The 19,253-nt window shown below is 38.5% G+C and overlaps 1 protein-coding gene across 3 annotated transcripts in view; it reads right to left on the bottom strand.

Moving 5' to 3' along the window:
• mrtfba (myocardin related transcription factor Ba) overlaps window positions 1-19,253 on the bottom strand; it is a 43,378-nt gene continuing 24,125 nt past the window's right edge. For all 3 annotated transcript variants that reach the window (XM_049464875.1, XM_049464876.1, XM_049464877.1), the window contains 8 exons: window positions 18,327-18,574; window positions 16,718-16,889; window positions 14,911-15,696; window positions 13,408-13,533; window positions 11,040-11,207; window positions 9,841-9,975; window positions 9,629-9,689; window positions 1-8,666 (listed from right to left, as the gene is read on the bottom strand). In XM_049464875.1, the coding sequence (XP_049320832.1) occupies window positions 8,176-8,666; window positions 9,629-9,689; window positions 9,841-9,975; window positions 11,040-11,207; window positions 13,408-13,533; window positions 14,911-15,696; window positions 16,718-16,889; window positions 18,327-18,574 (2,187 nt within the window). In that variant the 3' untranslated portion in view covers window positions 1-8,175. The remainder of the gene's footprint in view (window positions 8,667-9,628; window positions 9,690-9,840; window positions 9,976-11,039; window positions 11,208-13,407; window positions 13,534-14,910; window positions 15,697-16,717; window positions 16,890-18,326; window positions 18,575-19,253) is intronic.

The raw sequence follows: 19,253 nt of genomic DNA, 5'->3' as shown, positions 1-19,253 counted from the left end.
TGGTATATTTAAGAGATTCTGAAACATCATCTACAACATAATGTTCACAATACAGCGAAGTGAACAAGACACATTAACATCGGCGTATGTATACTTAGATCTTTAAAACTATTCACAAAATAGAGCTCATGGATGCGCTAAACATGTATAAAAATATGTATTACGTCCATTCAAATATATGTACACAATGTGCAAAATGTATGGCATACAAATGATGATTGCTCCTCCGCACGGAGGACGTAGAGAGAAGTGGCAGTCAACAGGATTCTCACCCAGTCTTAGTCACCACTGATACTTTACACATTAAACAATGTTGATAAAAAATATTCCACTTCAAATTAAAAGTCCAGCAGTAGAAAATGGGAAACAGCTGAATATGGTTACATGAGAATGAACAACCATTGGAACCAACAACAACAAAAAAAAGGAAAAAAACGAAAAGGAATCACTATAGCACTGGATGGTGGGTTGGAGTTGGCTCCACAAGACCACTTAACGAAAAGGAGAAATGGAGAGTCTGCACTGTTCTGGATAAAAAGAGTGGAAAAGAGGTGATCAGCCTAATCCAGCTGCCTAATTCAGGTAAATCCAACACAGCAAGTCTAAATGCTGATCTTGCAAACGAGTGAGCTTTTAAAGCAAACTGCAACTTTGTAAGACCAAGGCAATACACTGGGATTTACCACTTACTGCATAAATTACAGTACTGTAGATCAGATTATTAGAATAAGAAGTTATTGCTTTGCTCTCCATAAGCTCCTTATGTTCTTCCAAACTGAAATTTAATCTAAAATAGTCACCAATTCAAAGCTAAAGGCTTTGAAACTCACCCTACCTCGCAGTTCACTCCAAAAACCATAACCATCCAACATTTTGTAAACCAGCTATGTCAAATGGCATTGTATTCATTATCGATTTGGCCTCTTTGCTAACTCTTTTACAAAACCGCCTCTTCAGTCAAAGTCTTAACCATCAGACAGGAATATACAGCTATGGGAAAAAAATTAGAGAGCACTTAAAAATTATGAGGTTCTTTAATTAACTAAATTACTAAATTAAAAACCTCTGGAATATAATCAAGAGGAAGTTGGATGATCACAAGCCATCAAACCAAGCTGAACTGCTTGATTTTTTTTGCACCAGGAGTGGCATAAAGTTATCCAAAAGCAGTGTGTAAAACTGGTGGAGGAGAACATGCCAAGATGCATGAAAACTGTGATTAAAAATGTAAAAACTTGAGGTCTGAAAGCTCTGCATCTTTTTTGTTATTTCAGCCGTTTCTCATTTTCTGCAAATAAATGCTCTAAATGACAATATTTTTATATGGAATTTGGGAGAAATGTTGTCCCAAAGTTTATAGAATAAAACAACAAAGTTTATTTTACTCAAACATAAACCTATAAATAGCTAAATAAGAGAGACTGAAGGGATCTCTTAATTTTTTCCTGTAGCTGTATATGATAGCCATCCAGAAAGATATAAAGACTTTCTTATTCCTAATCTAAAGAAAAGCAGCTCATCAATGGTGGAAATATGGCAACACATCACCAAGAGAAGAGCTCTGAATGAGATCTTCAGATGTTTGCTTTGTTACCAACGGTAGAACAGATCAATCATGCCAACAGATCAACTACCAGGGATCAACAAATTACATTAAATTTGTTGAATTTGCTGAATTTACTGAATCCATTCCATGAGTAATGAGTGCTGACCTACACCTACGATCTAAGACTTGTATTTGGCAAGTCGTTTGAGAGGCCATCATTTTGAGACTTGGTCAACTTGCAGGAGGAACAGTACGAAGCCTTAAAAGCAAAAGAGGACCACAGCCCTAGCCATGTTAAGTTCCTTATTGAAATAAAAACGACAAAAAAACACAAACAAACAACTGTGCTAAAAGCCAATAAATTCCCTCTGCTATAAAACTTTAATATCTGTGAAGGTGCTCAGATACGAAATGATTGTTTTAGCATGATGAAAAAAAAGTCATCATTTTAGCAAAAAAAAGTGCTAGAACATCCTGTATTCAAAAACAACAAAAACAATTACAAACAAATAGAGCAAATTCCCTTTGGATCAAACATGCCCTTACTATGGTAGTTTCTCACAACTGTACAGACAGGCCTATAAAGCCAGTCAGGTGTTATTGCCTCTTTTCTGTACAAGAACACTGAGGTTAATATCAAGTCCACTCATCAGCTCGAGATGTCATGATAGCAGCTCTGTTTTTTTTCTTTTGATATAACAATGTGGTAGCTAGCGTTCCAAAGTGAGGTCACATGGCATGCCTGTGACCCAAATAACCAGAGCTTGGTCTCGGAGATTAACCTGGTTATTCGCTTTTGATGACTCGTGATTAAATTCAAATCAAGCAATACAAAAAAAATAAAAAAATACAATTTGAAAGTTGACGAATATCAAGCTAATTTAAGAATCATTTACAATTTCATGCGGACAAAGAGATTCTTTGTTTCTTCAATTGCGTACGCACTGTTTGTTCAGCCTGCCGTTTAGGCTCTTCTTCTAGGCTTTTTATTTTTTCCTTTGCTTGTTTTTACTGGGCACAAAACAGTACAACAGGAAACACAGTAACACATCAACAGTGAACAGTGGAACATGGACACGTACACACACACACACTCTCGCTCACAGAAACAAGAACGTGGCACAGACAGAAGATCAGACACAGAGATAGAGAGAGAAAGACAGACGGGCAGACAGACATCATCAAAAAAGTGCAGAGAAGATCGAGGGAGGATCGAGGATCTGATAGGCTGTAAAAACTTTGCAAAAAAAAAAAAAAAGGTCACTGTCTGTTGAGGTTTACCTAAATGTTGTAATAGCAGGTTCCCAGGATAAAGTCTGGGTTCACTCTGGGTAATGTCAGGACAAGTTCTAGGTTACCATGCATGCATTTAAAAAGAGGCTTTTTTCTGCAGCAGCTGCTCATGTTTAAACATGAGAAAATGGGTCGAAACTCCTGCCAACATTATCAATCGTACAGCATAGATGCTGGAGATAGAGATCAGGTGGAAAAACCCTGTATACCTTATAAATATGGTGATAGTTCAGAGCAGGGGTGCTCAATCCTGGCCATGGAGACGATCTTAAGACCCTGGAGAGGTCAGATCAGACATACACTATATGGACAAAAGTACTGGGACTCTCTCTGTGGAAGTAACTGTATCTACTCTCCAGAGAAACTTTGCTACCAAATCTGTAATGAAGATTTGATTGCATTTAGTGACAAAAAAAATTAGTAAGGTCAGGATGTCGGATGATCTCCACCTCATCTCATCCCATTTCAGGGAACGCAGTCCCATTCTATTAGCAATATATTTCTCTATAGGGACTAGACAATTTGTGTCTGTGCATTTGCACATCTGTGTCAGCAGTGGGTGGAACTTAAAAGTGAATGCTGAATGCATTTTATTAAAAGGGGTGTCTACAAACATTTGAACACTGTGTATCTGTCTGTGCTGGCTCTAATAATCTGATGTCAAATTAGGGCTGGGCAATACTGACAATTTTAATACAATTTTATTGTATTCAAATAAAGTTATTTTGATTTTAGAGATGCTTTCCTTCTGTGCATAATGTGGATTGCGATTTTAAAGAATGTGATGATAAACATTATGCTATTGTGTATCTTGATTAGGGCTGCCCGATATATTGTTTAAAGCATAGTCATTGTGATGTGCGCATGCGCAGTAGTCACAGCGCAGGTTGTGTGATGTCACTTAAGGGAATTAAATCAAATACGTCATGTTGCAATATTTTCATTCTTGACACAAGAAGTAGATACACAGCGCTGTCTCTGTGTCTGTGTGAGTGACAGGCTGCTACTGCCTGCGTGAGAAGTGTGAGGGGGTAAGCGAGTGTGAGGAGGGGAAAGGAGTAAACATGAGGTAACTGCATGGTCTGCATCCACATGGTAAACGCACATGTCGAAAGCTAATTCAGTGAAGTTTTTTACAGTTACAGCTGAATTCACGCTTTTCATCCCAGAAAAACGCTTTTATTTACCTTTTAAACAGCCAAATGCCTGATTAGAGGGCCGACCCTGTTGTTTTGCTTTTTTCTTAGGGCTTTGAGTGCTCTGCGCCGACTCAGCTCTTGATTGGTCAAGACGCCAGACAGCGTGCGGGTGGGGGCAGGGCTTGGGATGTTACGGGCCCTGCATTGTTTAGTATCTCGATATATATATATATATATATATATATATATATATATATATATATATATATATATATATATATAGATAGTCGAAAAAAGATTTTTTTTTTCAATATCGTGCAGCCCTAATCATGATAATGCCTTTAAACATTGTGATACAATATTTTTCCTCCACTGGCCTTCATTGTTTGATTAGTGTTGGAGCTAAACTGTCCATAGTTGGTAGATCTTCAGCACCAGGACTGAGCCCCCCTGCTGTACAGAACCCAGACTCATGGAGTTCATCCAAGAACAGACAGACTCAGAGTCCACAGTCCCCATCCCCTGTGTAAATAAACAAAAACATCTATAAATACCTCAGTGCCCAGTCAAGCTGGGTGAACAGTCACTGCTAATAGCGTCTGTTTTAGTTTATCCAAAAATGCTCGCTAGAAGAGCACCATGTCTTACAGAGGTTTGCTCCACACCTCAAAAAAAAAAAAAAAAAAAAACCTACACATGTACACGTTCGGCTTGGCACTGACGCAACTCTGCTGCAAAGCATCGTAAAGTATTTTCCAACATACAGTATTAATGTATCTATGGGCACTCCTTTCACAATACTGTACACATAAGCCCTGCAGATATTAGCGCACTGGCCTGGCCTATCAGACAGCATTCCATTACAGATACCTGCTGACTTCATATACCCAATATACTCACTCACTCACTCATACAAACACACACCCTCATACACAAAAGTAAGTCTGTTTCTAAAAAAAAGCTAAAGCTACATTCACTTAACAGCAGGTGAAAGTGTCCCAAATCTGATCTTTTTTGTAAACAATTAAAAACATGCGGAATCTGACATTTTCATTTCCGATGTGGTACCAAAATTCAACATTTATATATACAGCTCTGGAAAAAATAAGACAACACTTAAAAATGAGTTTCTTTGATTTTACCTCTGGAATATAGTCAAGATGTGGTATAAAGCTATCCAAAAGCACGTGTAAGACTGGTGGAGGAGAACATGCCAAGACGCATGAAAACTTAAAAACCAGGTTTATTCAACCAAATATGGATTTCTGAACTCTTAAAAACTTTATCAATATGAACTTGTTTTCTTTGCATTATTTGAGGTCTGAAAGCTCTGCGTCTTTTTTGATATTTCAGCTTTTTCTCATTTTCTACAAATATATTTTTATTTGGAATTTGGCAGAAATGTTGTCCATAATTTATAGAATAAAACAACAATATTCATTTAACTCAAACATATAAGTGGTCTCTTAATTCTTTCCCAGAGCTGTAATAATAAAAAAAAATCATTAAAATTGATTATAAAATCATATCCGGTTTGGGCCAATTTCACCTGCGGTGTAAACGTAGCCTAAAAGTTTTCAAAATTAAAAATTTATTAGAGAACGTGATTCCATTCAATTAGGGCAATCCCACAACACAACAGTTCACATAGGAAAGTTGGAAGATCTTCTACTTGCAAAATACAATTAATTATGAATTCTTTCTTAAAACTAAAAAAAGACAAAAAAATAGTGTCAGTGCTCCAAATATTCAACAATCCTGTGCAAACAAAGCAATCAAATTCATTACTATCAACCGTAAAACCGAGATGTCTGGAATTAGAGCGGGTCCTTTTTGTCTCTGGACAGTTGTAGTTCAACATTGGCTGTGTTGGTATTTTTAGGCCGTGCCCAAAACAGCGCTGAGTCAATGGCACAATGACTAAGAACACAGCGGTACAGCACACTTACGCTGTTTAGAATCAGTTCCCTTCTCTCTGAATGGCACAGAAAAAAAAAAAACCCAGCTTGGGCTCAGCTGGAAGCGGCTCAACGAAGGTCCTTCGTTTTCATAACGCCACAACAGGCCATCAGCCTGGATTATTTATGACCAACAACAAAAAACCATAGCTCAGAACGGCAGAACAGCAGAGAACAGCATCACTAGCATCATCCACCCGTTATTAAAACCGTGATTTTTGTTTACATAGAGCAGAGAGCTGAACAGGGCTGCTGAGGAGACCTTGGTGTTTGGATGCCTGACCACTGATGGATCATACCACTGCCATAACCAGAGACAAAGATTATATAAAAATGTGTGGAAATAGACGGTTACTAGATATGAAAAGCATATTAGCAATAATGCAATTCAAACTGGAATTAGCCCACAATTCCAATACTGATCTATTCCTAAAAGTTACATATGAAACATATGTACAATCTTTGTTAAATTATTATTTTTTCTTTTTTAAAAGCCTTACTAGGCCTACAAACTTTATATCACTTAGCCTCACATACACTTGTCTGAGTTCTAATTAGTTGTCTTACTGGTTAGCTAACAGTTGACGAGAAGATGGTTTGTTATTTTTATGATTACAGAACTAAGGCCTTATATTAGCTGTAAGCTTTGGTCACTAACCTTTTGTGTGTATTTTATATTATATATATATATATTTTTTTTATATATAATTCTCTGCTGTAGGTGAAGAAATTTGAGGTACGTTAATTGAAGTGAATTTTGACACACTATACTGTTCCAGCACTGGCTGCACTGACGTCTGATGAAGCAGCCTATTTCCAAAAGAGGAAATGCTAATGTTAGCCGTGGATAAACACAACCGTTTCTAACCCCTGGCTCTAAATAAACCACTTAAGACCCATTCAATTCACGTAGATTAGTCAGGACAGTGTGTTATCATTTTTTTGTGATTTAACTGTTTACTGTATAAAAGTTAGCTAGCATGCTAATCGCTAATTAGCTTCTGAACTTAGAGAAGCTAAAAACACAACCCACCTATTCCTTCAAATATCATACTTTGTATCAAACTTTTATACTAAAACTCAAATGTGTGACACATTGTAAAGTGTTCTCTCACTGTTCTCTGTTAGTGTCTGTGGTAACTGAGTTAGCTAGGTAGCATGCTAGTCACCAAGTTAGCTCCTCTGCTGATCAGAGCTGAATAAATAAGTTACCGGTATAAGTTAACTTAAAATAAAAAGCAATAAAAGCAATGTTTTGACTAATGTCAGTGATACAGGTACAACTGTCCTTACAGTATACTGGTATAATTATCTCACTTTTATCTGTTATTGTTTGTAGTAAAAGTAAGTTGGCTACCATTCTATTAGCATTTCAAGTTATTGAAAAATATATTCAGTTAACTGAAACAACTGAAAGAAGAAAAAAAAATATCTGTTACCAATCATGTCTGATACAGCTTTATAGTACTGTACTTTATATATATAACATAATAATGACATAATTTGCCTGATAACTGCTCAGTTAGCCTTAAGCTAAGCACAGCTCCACATAGAGATTCAACCTCAGCTGTTCCACACTGTTTTGCTTTGACTGAGTGTGCAGAATGAAGTTTTCAGTTTATAAATACTACTTTACTATGTTTTACAGTGTTTATAGCCTTAGCACGCTAAAAAGCACCACAACAGAGAATTTTTGGAGACCAGGTTTGTGATCCAGTTCATTATGCAAGGAGATGCAAACAACAAATGTCCAGTTTGACCTTGGCTTTACTCTCCATCTAACAGTGCTCTGGCAAAGGGGCCACTCTTAACTGTGAAATGTTTATATTAGCTACTTTTAGTCTGTATCAGAGGATCCCTAGAATATTCCTTTCAACTGGAATATGTGGTTATGGCAGTGATGTGCCCAACAATATGTCTGGCATGCTACTATGATGGTGTCATGCTGCTGGTACAGCCCTAGTGCTTCACATAGCCCTGTACAGTTTTAAAATTAAAACACCCTCTCACACACACACTCACACACATACACACACTCGCACACTTTCAAATTTCATGGCTATTAACAAATCGTCCCTTCCTCCTCCTAATAGGAAAGGTTTGTGTATTTGTGTGTGAAGAGAGAGAGAGAGAGAGAGAGAGAGAGGGAGAGAGAGAGGGAGAGAGAAAGAGGGAGAGAGTGAGAGAGTAAGAGAGCGAAAGAAAGAAAGTGCACAAAATGAGAACAGCACCAACACTTTTAGTCCCAGTGCAACTGCAGGTCATGTGTGTCTAGGAAATCTGAAGCGATGCCCAGCGGGTTCACTGGCCCGATAGGTCCGGGCATGGTCAGGTCCAGCCACTCCATATTGTCCAGGCCTGTGTCCTGCAGGCTAAAGGAAGAGGAGGAAGTGGAGGGTGGAGGGTCGCCGAAGCCCAGCTCGGTCGTGTCCATGGGAGAATGTGGTTGATCTAAAAGCTGACTGTGCAGCTCCTCTAGAATACCCAGCGTCCTTTGCTCCACGTCAGGAACTCCTACCAGAGCGCCCTCCAGCAGCGCCTCTAGTTGGTTATCCGAGGCCAGAGAGGCCAGGTTAGGCATGGGGTCCACCAGCAGTGCCGGTGGGGGCGCCATCTGTACCTGTGCAGGCGGGCGAGACAGTGCGGTGTTGACGGGTAAGGTGGTGATGTTGGCAGTGACTGGCATCATCTTAGGCAGGGAGGACTCCGGCTGACTGAAAGGTGTGATCTCTGCAGAGACAGGGTCAGATAAATTCAGAAACTCTGTTATACATGAATGAAATTTTCTCCAAGTGTAGAAGTATAGTAAACTAGCTAGGGTATATTTGGTTAAGAAGTTTGCTTTTTTACATTTTGCACTGTAGCTACAAAGCTAATGTAATAATAGTGATAATCCTCTATATACAGGTCTGGAAAAAAATTAATAGACCACTTCAGTTTCTGAATCAGTTTCTCTGATTTTGCTATCTATACGTATATGTTCGAGTAAAATGAACATTGTTGTTTTATTCTATAAACTAAGCAATACATTTCTCTAAAATTCCCCCCCCAAAAAAATTTAATTTAGAGGATCTATTAGCAGAAGACGTGAAATGTGAAAAAAGATGCAGAGCTTTCAGACCTCAAATAATGCAAAGAAAACAAGTTCATTTTCACATTCATGGTTTTAAGAGTTCAGAAATCAATATTTGGTGGAATTTGCTGTTTTTTAATTACACTTTTTATGCATCTTAGCATGTTCTCCTCCACCAGTCTTACACACTGCTTTTGGATAACTTTATGCCACTCCTGGTACAAAAATTCAAGTAGTTTAGCTTGGTTTGATGGTTTGTGATCATCCATCTTCCTCTTTTTCAATTTGGCAAAATCAAAGAAACAAATTATTTTTTAGGTGGTCTCTTATTTTTTCAACAGAGCTGTAGCTAGATATATAATACAACTAACAAATAATAAAATAAGTCAGTTTTTCTTTTTATTTAATCTTAGTAAACCTTTAAAAATGTGGACAAATATTTAAATTCGGTTACACAAATTTTCAACATCAGTGAATGATGTTGTACACCACAAGCAGTGACTTTTGCGGACCTAGATTTAATGGTGGTGGTTAGAGGTGATGGGAAATCAAAAAGTATTAGAAGTATTGGAACAAAACACTCTCTGTAGGTGTTTGTATGTTTTTTTTGCCTATTTACCTCCACTTTCAATGAGGATATCAAACAGGTCATCCATCTGCTGACTGGTTGCAACAGGAACCTGAAACCCAACAAACCCAACAATCAACTGCTGATCTCATTATTCAGTGAATTTGAAAAAATAAAAATACAGCAGAAGGAAGCTGCAAGATAAAAATGTGTGTGAGTGTATGTGCATGTTTATGTGTGTGTGTTTAAGTGAGAAGTGTGACCTGTGAGATAGCGGGCCCCTGCAGGCCGCGGGTCTGTTTGACGGCATCCTCGTAGGTTGGGGGCTCTCGGCTCTTGGGAGCCTGAGTGAATGCTGGAGACTGCAGGATGAAGGCAGGTGGGGCCTGAGAGGGGGACTGATACAGATCCATACAGATTAAAAATAACACACAATTTAACAACCTAACATTGCAGATCACTGACATTCATTAGCATTCAAAAATTTAGAATTACATGATATTTTACTCATTGTTTCTACTTGACTCTTGACCCTGAGCCTATTTTTACATGTTATAATAGCACACAGACACTTGTATTATAAGTGACCATTGAGGATTTTATATAGGTCTATGTGAGCACTTGAAATATATTCCACCTCATGACAAAGAAACATTTCCTCATAAAAAGATTAAAAAGCACACAGAACTATCCAAACAATAAGCCATTTATCCGCTTTAGAAAATGTTTGTATTATGATAAATGCCAACCAATGATCTAAATAATCACAATTAATTATTGATAAAGCTTCTAATTAAAGTAATTACTTAATGTTTAACATGCTAGACAAGTATCCAAATCAAATTCACCGCCGTCTGGTGAAACCCAACAGTAGATAAACAATAATGTAATTTCACAGCTAAACTCTGTGGTGAAATGGAATTAACAGTCAATCTCTACATCAAATTGTTGCAAAGTTATTAAACAATTTGTAAGGCATTTTTGTTTCATGTTCCTGGTGAAGTGGTCAACTTCAGATGGAAAAACAAAGTGCAGCAAGTACAAGACTTGACAAGTGTACATCCTGATTGGTACTGTCCTGTCCTACATCTCTAAAAAAAACATAGGGGCAAATTTAAAAATGTAGGCAATTATATTAATAAATATATAAAATAAACTACATACTTCAAATCTTATAACTTAACTCCACTGATTCAAACAGTATTTGGGCTATAGCTGATGATGTTTCACAAGTATACAAGAACAGAATTACAAGCAAGAAATTAGACTAAGAATCAACTGGATGGCTTGGATACAATCCTAATCCACTCCACCTGACCAAACATAGAACTTCTGAAGTCCTGGACTGGCAGAATGGCCAGTGGTAGGGTATAGATTTTTTTTATAGCTGCTTAATGATCATTTAAAATGTGTAGTGTTGCACAGAATTAGTCTATTAGTAAAGGTGTTCTGTGAGTGTTACCTTGAGGGGGCCGTTGGTAAGGGAGGAGGAGATGGGTGAACCCTGATGGGCAGAGACTGTGTTCTCCGGTGAGCTGCTCAGAAAACACTGTGGCATCTCCAAACCTGTCTGGTTGTCTATGGCACTGTGCTGAAAACCAGAACCGCCACTGCTGCACACCGGAAGAGTCTGTGCAGAGGTAAGAGCAAGCCATTAGACTATGAACAGCATCAACAACCACACACTACAATTGATGTTGAAAGTAAATGATTACAAACATCACAATTCCCAAACTGAGGAATTTCAGAAGCTTCATATGGATTCAACCGGTCTTTGGTGTTGAATAAAAATGAGTGATAAGGCTCTGACTGATCTAAATCTTTAAATTCTTTCTAAATCTCATTCTACAAAAAAACAAAAACATATTTATAAATAATAACCCTGTTTTTTAATCACAGTTTAATGCATTTTGGCATGTTCTCCTCCACCAGTCTTACACGCTGCTTTTAGATAAATTTACGCCACTCCTGGTGCAAAAATTCAAGCAGTTCAGCTTGGTTTGATGGATTGTGATCCTCCATCTCTTGATTATATTCCAGAGGTTTTCAATTTGGTGAAATCACAGAAACTCATACTTTTTAAGTGGTTTCTTATTTTTTTTTTCAGAGCTGTATATGCCTTCATTTCAAATATTAACAATATTAACAGAATTTAGACATTAATTTGACTATTTTGATTGAAGATTTACACATGCAATATTCCACCAATTTTTAGCTTGTAAACGTTATAAACAGTTCACATTTTTAATACTGTTGGAAACTGTTAAGTCTTACATAAAAAAAGTATACCGTTTATTTTGAATGGACAAAGCATAACATAACATTCAATATTTGATCTATATTTTTTGTTCTAAACACTTGTATTAATAGTTTTTATTTCTCCTGTTAAGTCACTAGATTTTTTTGCCTTGGATAACACCAAATTATTTTTAAAAAGACAAAAATCCTGCTTTTCCATAATCAAAGTGTAATGCCTTGGAAAAAAAAAAAAAAAAAAAAAAAGACAATGCACTTCTGTATATGGAGCGCATCCTTCTGGCAGCACTGTCTGTCTATCGTTTCCCCTGGGCTCCAGTTACTCACGGCTCAAAATGGGCTGAGGGCAGAACCACAGATCCACTAACTCAGCACGCTGCTGGCACCAGCATCTGTGTACTGATATTACTCGAGTAACTCTAGCACAGCGCCTCAGGCCAGCTACTCTAGACACCCAGCATTGTGTGGACCAAGAACACTCTCTGCCATCTTACTGATGGATGGCTTCCCTAAAGCCAGACCAGACTACATGATCCTGAAGCCTCCAGATAAGACTATAGTGTTGCTCTGATTGCTCTTTCATTCACTCCCTTTCTCCCCACCTGGACACTTAATCTCTGTAATAGAAGATTATAGACTGTGGGTTAGCAGCTCGCAAACTGCATACTGAGACCATGCCACACTTGCAACCACCATCATAAAATCATTATATTATCTTAAATAAATATACAGGGGTTGGACAATGAAACTGAAAAGCCTGGTTTTAGACCACAACAATTTATTGTGGCGACGGACAGTTCTGGTGGAAACAGGAGAGTTGAGGTGCACATTGAATTCTGCCGTGATTTGGGCAGCCGTGGTTTTATGTTTTTTTTTTTTAATACAATCCGGGTTAGCACCCGAATATCCCTTTCAGACAGCTTCCTCTTGCATCCACAGTTAATCCTGTTGGATGTGGTTGGTCCTTCTTGGTGGTATGCTGACATTACCCTGGATACCGTAGATCTTGATACATCACAAAGACTTGCTGTCTTGGTCACAGATGCGCCAGCAAGACGTGCGCCAACAATTTGTCCTCTTTTGAACTCTGGTATTTCACCCATAATGTTGTGTGCATTGCAATATTTTGAGCAAAACTGTGCTTCTACCCTGCTAATTGAACCTTCACACTCTGCTCTTACTGGTGTAATGTGCAATTAATGAAGATTGTCCACCAGGCTCCAATTTAGCCATGAAACCTCCCACACTAAAATGACAGGTGTTTCAGTTTCATTGTCCAACCCCTGTAGGTGCTTATGTGGCTCCTGTTACCTGAAAAATTTAGTGACAGCTAATCTGAATTAAATAATTATAGAGAGCACAAATTTGCATGCATTCAATAATCCAATCACAATCTGATTTCTGCAGTGAACTGATTATTCAACTAATCATATGAACAGCGTACTGCAAATTCCTAGAATATGACCTAGAATATGTCTGAATTCTCTATCCTGACCCTCAGAATCAGACCTAAATGTAATGTCCTATTTATTATTCAAAATTAAAAAATGTAAAAAGGAAGAAATTCAAATAACCTTTACTATGTTGTGGTTATGATTGACTGGCTGCTGTGTTAAGGTACTTTCTGGTTTGGTCGGTTGCAGCTGAGTGGTCTGGATCAGTCCTTGGCTTTGAGGAGAGACAGCTGCCTGAAGGACCGGCTGTAAAACAGGAAACAAAAATATTAGAAACACACAGAAATTAAGTGTTTATATAATAACATCTGCATAAACACGAACGCAAGGTGAGTTTACAATCATTGTTAGAAAGTTTTGGTTCAAGGTTTGAGGTTTAGCCATGGGCTCCTCCAAGCAGCTGCCTAACAATTTGACTATTAAAACAAATGAGGTCCACAAAAGAGAAGATGTTGTCCATCCAGACCCCAAATCTGTGCAGGTATAGAAATGAGTAAAACTCAAAAAATTGCTAGAAAAGTACAGTTTAACTGCATAAGACCTTCAGAAATATTTACAAAATTACACATAAGATCTTCAAGTCTTCAGAAAAAAAAGTTTCACGTATCCTCACTGTCAAGAGGTTAGACTATTTACGTTATTGATGGTTTATTCATGGTGCTTCTGTAATTCATCAGACTGCACTGTATAATGTTGTCTAAGATGAAATTAAGTCATCCTTAATAGTCATCCTTTAATTGCAATATTTTAAAAACACAATTTGCAGTGTCATCCCTCCAAACACCAAACTACTGTCAAAGGATAACCCACACAAACTCTTTTCTGGAAGTATATCACACACAGATGATAATCTGAGTAGCACAAACTATATATCACAGACATCCAAAGTTGCAATAATTAATTTTAGGGAGGTACCCACACACCTGGACTTGGAAGCCCCTGAATTTTTTGGGGGAATTCAGAGGTAAATTGAGTTTTGATGGGAACCATGATGCACTGAACGAATCCCGTCCAGGAGGGGAGAGAAAAAAGAAAAAAAAAACACTGCCCGTCCACACTAAAAACTGATTGGCTGACTCACAGACTCTTTGCAGAGAACAGGACAATCAGAACCCTCTCTGTTTTGCATGCCTTTCATGATCATGCACACAAGGGGAACGCCTTTCTCTCCCTCTCCTTCTCTTTCACACATGAGTTTGAGGAAGAAAGTCTAGATTCCGGAATTTTTTTACTGACTTGCGGGTATCAGGGAGCCCTTATTGATAGGCGGTAGACTCTGATCATATTATCCAAATCAGGATACATATTTTTAAACTTGAAAATGTATTGTTGAAAACTGGTGTTAATACAATTCTAGGTGGGACCCCGGATGTAATGCCTGTGGTGTGCATTTCAGAATCTGTTTAGTTACTAAGTTACAACTTTCACCAAAATAACATGCTTTTTACTGTTACTGTAAATAAATTACATGACATGACGGATTCTGGAAACGTACATGGGGCACTGATATGAACTCAGGCTTCTAGAACTGAGCGATAAGGCTTGTATTATGAATGTAGTGACAGTGTCTAATTGAATGAAAAAGTTATTGGAGTTAAAATGTTTGTGCAGCAGCTGGAATACCTGTAGTTTAATGTTTGCATTGGGGAGCTGGATGGCGGTGGTGTTGTTGGGCAGAGACAGCAGTATCTGGGTGCCACCATGCTGCGTGGTGAGAAGAGTCTGAGGCTGCCCGATGATGTGCGACACCCCCTGGTGGCTGATAATGAACTGCGTGAGCGGAGTGGCCGTCACCTGAGCGGGATGGCTTTCCTCCGGCTTTGCTACAGCAGCAGTGGTAAGTGAGGTCACTTTGCAGTTGGGAATGACTGCATTCTCCGTCTTTACGGGAGCTTTTGTTGCAGCTTGACTGACGTTACCGTTACTTTCCACGACTGCTGCCGTCTGTCCACACCTTTTCTCCACCTCCAGCTGCATCTTCAGCTCCTCCACAAGCCGTTGCTCCTGCTCCAGCTTGCGCAGCAGCTCCTCGATCTGACGCTCCTTCTCGTGCAGCCTCCTGTCCTGTTCCTCTGGAACTGCAGACACTGGCTGAGCTTGGGTCTCTGGCTGGCTCTCCATGGCCATCTCCTCTCTGGTGTGTGCTTCTAAGAGGATGGGGGACACAGGGGGAGTAGAGCTCAAGATCTCAGGAAGCAGCTGGCCAGTGGAAAGGCTTGTAGTGGTGCTGGAAACTTCCATTGGAGTGTTGCAGAGTTGGGTATTAGGTCCAGTGTTGTTATTGTTGTTGTTTATGATGGTGCAGGGAGAGGAATTCTCCTGGAAAGGCTTTAACCGCTCAATGAGGTCAGTTTTGGTTCCAGACACTGGGAGGCCACGCAGCTTCAGCTCCATTTTTAGCTCAGCCACCTATTAAATGAAATAAATTGCAATTACATTTGAACAATTAAATGACTACAATGATACAACTAAACTGCTAAGATTCAAACTTGGGATGCACAGAATATCTGGCAAGTGAAACAAATTTTTCAGTTCAACTGTTTGTGTTGGTGTTCGACTAAATTTCTGTTTTGTTAATAACTGAGAACAACTCACAATAATTAATACAGAACAATAACTAATTTATTTTAGGTGGTGGTGCAGTGTTCTCTCTAATATTAGGATTTTGTTTAAGCAGTGATGGTAAGGTCCCACCCCCATGGGTGCTGCATGTCTGACTACTGCTGTATACAGTGCAAAAAGTGAGGGAAAGAGCCAACAGAAAGCTGATAAACGCTCATAATGCAGCATTATACGCAAATTAGAGTCTAACAAATTAAAAACCACTGTTTACAACCTATAGCGTAATCTCCATCTTAAAGTAAAGTCATGATCAGTACAGTGATGGTGGTGCCCGAACATTATGATGCAGTGGTTTTTAATAAGCTTCTGGTGCACTTTTAAAGTTATTAATGCCTCGTTTTAAATGTCAGGGTTCTCCAGATTCTCCAAAAATGAGGTGTGGAGCTTCTTTGAGCCTGGATAACGAAGTAAAAAGCAATTTAAAGAGTACTGGCCAAAAAGCACAAAATTACTGGATCTCAGAAAGCTGCGGGTGTGCCTAGGTGGGCTATTTAACAAAAGTTAGTTACTATCATGTTTAACTACAACAAAAGTCCATTTTACAATGGAATTCTCCTTTAAGTAAAGAGCTTTAAGTAAATGCTCATTTTCCAGTTCTACATAAATCTGTATCTGCTGATGCTCAGACTTTCAGTACTGCAAGGTAGAATTTACAGAACACCATGTTTTTGGTTGAGAACATAATGCCCTTTTTTGTCCCAATTTCCAATAGCACAAACAATATCCCAGGCTCAGGAATTCATTGTGATAATGAACTGCAGTGTTCAGCTTTCCATTTAATAACATTTAAACCCGCTGAGGTGATCACCTTCATCTCCTCCAGGTTGGCTGGCAGCGTGCCAGCCTTGCGGTTAGTGAGGGTGTTGTTTGGGCGCGCTGGTGGCGCAGCGGTAGGTAGAGACACCACGATGGAGGCAGGGAGGCTGTTGCTGCTGCTGCTGGCGACTGTGGCACTGCTGTTCTGTCCCTCAATCACAGGCCTGCAGAGGAAGTGGAGAGGATGAGGGGAGGGGAAGAAAGAGGGGGAAATCTGGTTACAGCGTGACGGAAACAATTTCCTCCACGCTCGTCTTGCACAATAAACAAACTCAGGTTGTGAACAATGCGCTGTCAGGCAGGACAAAGTAAAATGGTTGTTAAAATAAATCTCCCATAGGTTCAGAAAGAGATGGAAAAGGAAGCTGAGAAGAAAAAAAATAGATCTCATCGACTTCCTGCCATTAATAAAGATTACCAAACAGGATTTGTTATTGGAAACTAGGTAATGGGCCTGAGGCTCACTGGCAACAACATTATTAGTGTTCCAAGACATTTTCCTACTCAGGAAGCTTTCATATGCAGACAGAACCCAACCTGTTGACAAAGAACATCGGAACAGCCATACTTTAAAAGCTTTAAAATGCAAAAAGTGACCTTTCTGAAGTTTATATCGAATTGCAGATGTTACGAAGTGGTGGCCGGAAATAATGATTTTTTTTTTTTTTTAAGGATTGTTCCTCTTGTTTTTTAAAAAAGGGATCAGATCTCAAAAAACATAAAATCACATCCCAACAGAACAGCAAATAGTAAATAAGTATTACACTTAGTGCTGGGCGATTATAATATAAAAAAAACAAAAAAAATACAGATTTTCTATTATATTAGATTTCAATTTTCTATTATATTCAATATAAATATACCAGTGTTTGGTGTTCAGGCGCTTTGGGTTAAGTCAAATCAATGATTCAAAACATTGTTTCACGAGCCCATGCGTTCATATTATGTGCTGATAACAGCCACAAAGAAACTCAAATACTGATAGACACTAGATTATACTTCAGAATGTGGGTTTGTGACTGAAAATATAGAAATTATGCACTAAACGAGTCACAGAAGAAACTTTGATGGACAGATTACTATTATTGATTTCCACATTTAATAGCGGATCCTTACCAGAGAACGATGATGCTGCAGTTTTTAGAAACGCTAGGATTTGTTATTATATATATTAATATATTATATATTATATATATGCTTTATCCCACTGGGTGTTTTTTTTTTTTTTTTGTAGAAAATATGCGTGGGTTTGTCTGTGGGAGGCACCGGTAACCAAGGTAAGATGGATAAACACTACAGAAATTAGTAGCGTTTTTTGATATTTTAGATTAAAAAATGTTTTACTCTGTTTTAAATCAACCAAATTGTGAAAATTGCCCAGCAACTAATTATATTCATAAAATGATGTTGGACCCATCGTGGTTTATACGTTTTTTGAAAGGCAAAAATAGCAGCAGCAGTGGTATTTCTGGGGGCATTTCTGGCCTGTCGCCCCAGTTATTTCCAATGCTTAGGCCAAGGCATTCAAACAGTGAAGTACATGGCAACAGCAGAAGAGGAATGAACACACTGTAATAATAAAGAGCAGCAGTGACACTTACTTGAGTGGAGCAGGCAGAATGGTCTGGTAGTTGTAGTGCTGCTGCTGCTGGCTGAGGATCTGAAGCTGCAGGAAGAGCTGCTGTTGCTGCAGTAAGCGGGCGTATGAGGAGTCCATGGGGGCTTCACTGGGCTCCTGCTTCTGGTCTGGGGGAATGTACTGATGATACTTCAGCTTTTTGACGCGTGGTTTAGCCTCTTTGCTCTTCTTACTGCGGCTTTTATCACCAGGAAGCTTAGGTTGACTTTGCTGTAGGATGAAGGACAAACACAACAAAGCGAACAGTGAGAACATTCACTGGGTTTAACTTTTAGTAACGGCTATTCACGTGTTTCAGAAAAGCTACATTTATTTAATAAATCCAACACTTTGGAATGAACTGGATTGCTGTATTAAACTAAACTAATAATACACAAAATGACAGTAGTGTTCTTGTATTATATTATATTAAGCACATAAACTTAACATTCAATTTAATAACATGTAGCGGCAAGTAAGATCCACACAATAACTCCCTGGGAATCAAATTCAGTTCATCAATAGCCCTTTACAGGCCACACCACAATATCTCTACAAGGTTAAGGTCAGGACTTGGCCATTCCAAAACACAAATCATCTTATTTTTCGATCTTTCCATCGTTTCCCCCCCCCCCCCCATCTCTCTGCTTTAGGTCATTGTCCTGGTTCATAATTCAAGGTCTCTTTAACTTGAGGTCACATATTGCTGTCTTTGTGTTGAGTGTTTTGATACACATCCTAATTTATTCCATGAAAAAGTTTTACAGTAGGGATAAGGTTTTGCTATTGTTTTGTTTTCCAAAAATAGTTCTTGTGAATTGTGATTTGTAAAAAATAAAAATAAAAAAAAGTCTAATTTGTCCACAGAACTTTATAATTTTTTTTAAGAAGTGCTTTTCAGGGTTCTTGT

Source organism: Astyanax mexicanus, chromosome 15 (genome assembly GCF_023375975.1).
Source record: "Astyanax mexicanus isolate ESR-SI-001 chromosome 15, AstMex3_surface, whole genome shotgun sequence".
NCBI lineage: Eukaryota > Metazoa > Chordata > Actinopteri > Characiformes > Acestrorhamphidae > Astyanax > Astyanax mexicanus.
Note: the sequence above shows the minus strand (reverse complement) of the source record. Positions and strands in the feature narration are given on the sequence as shown.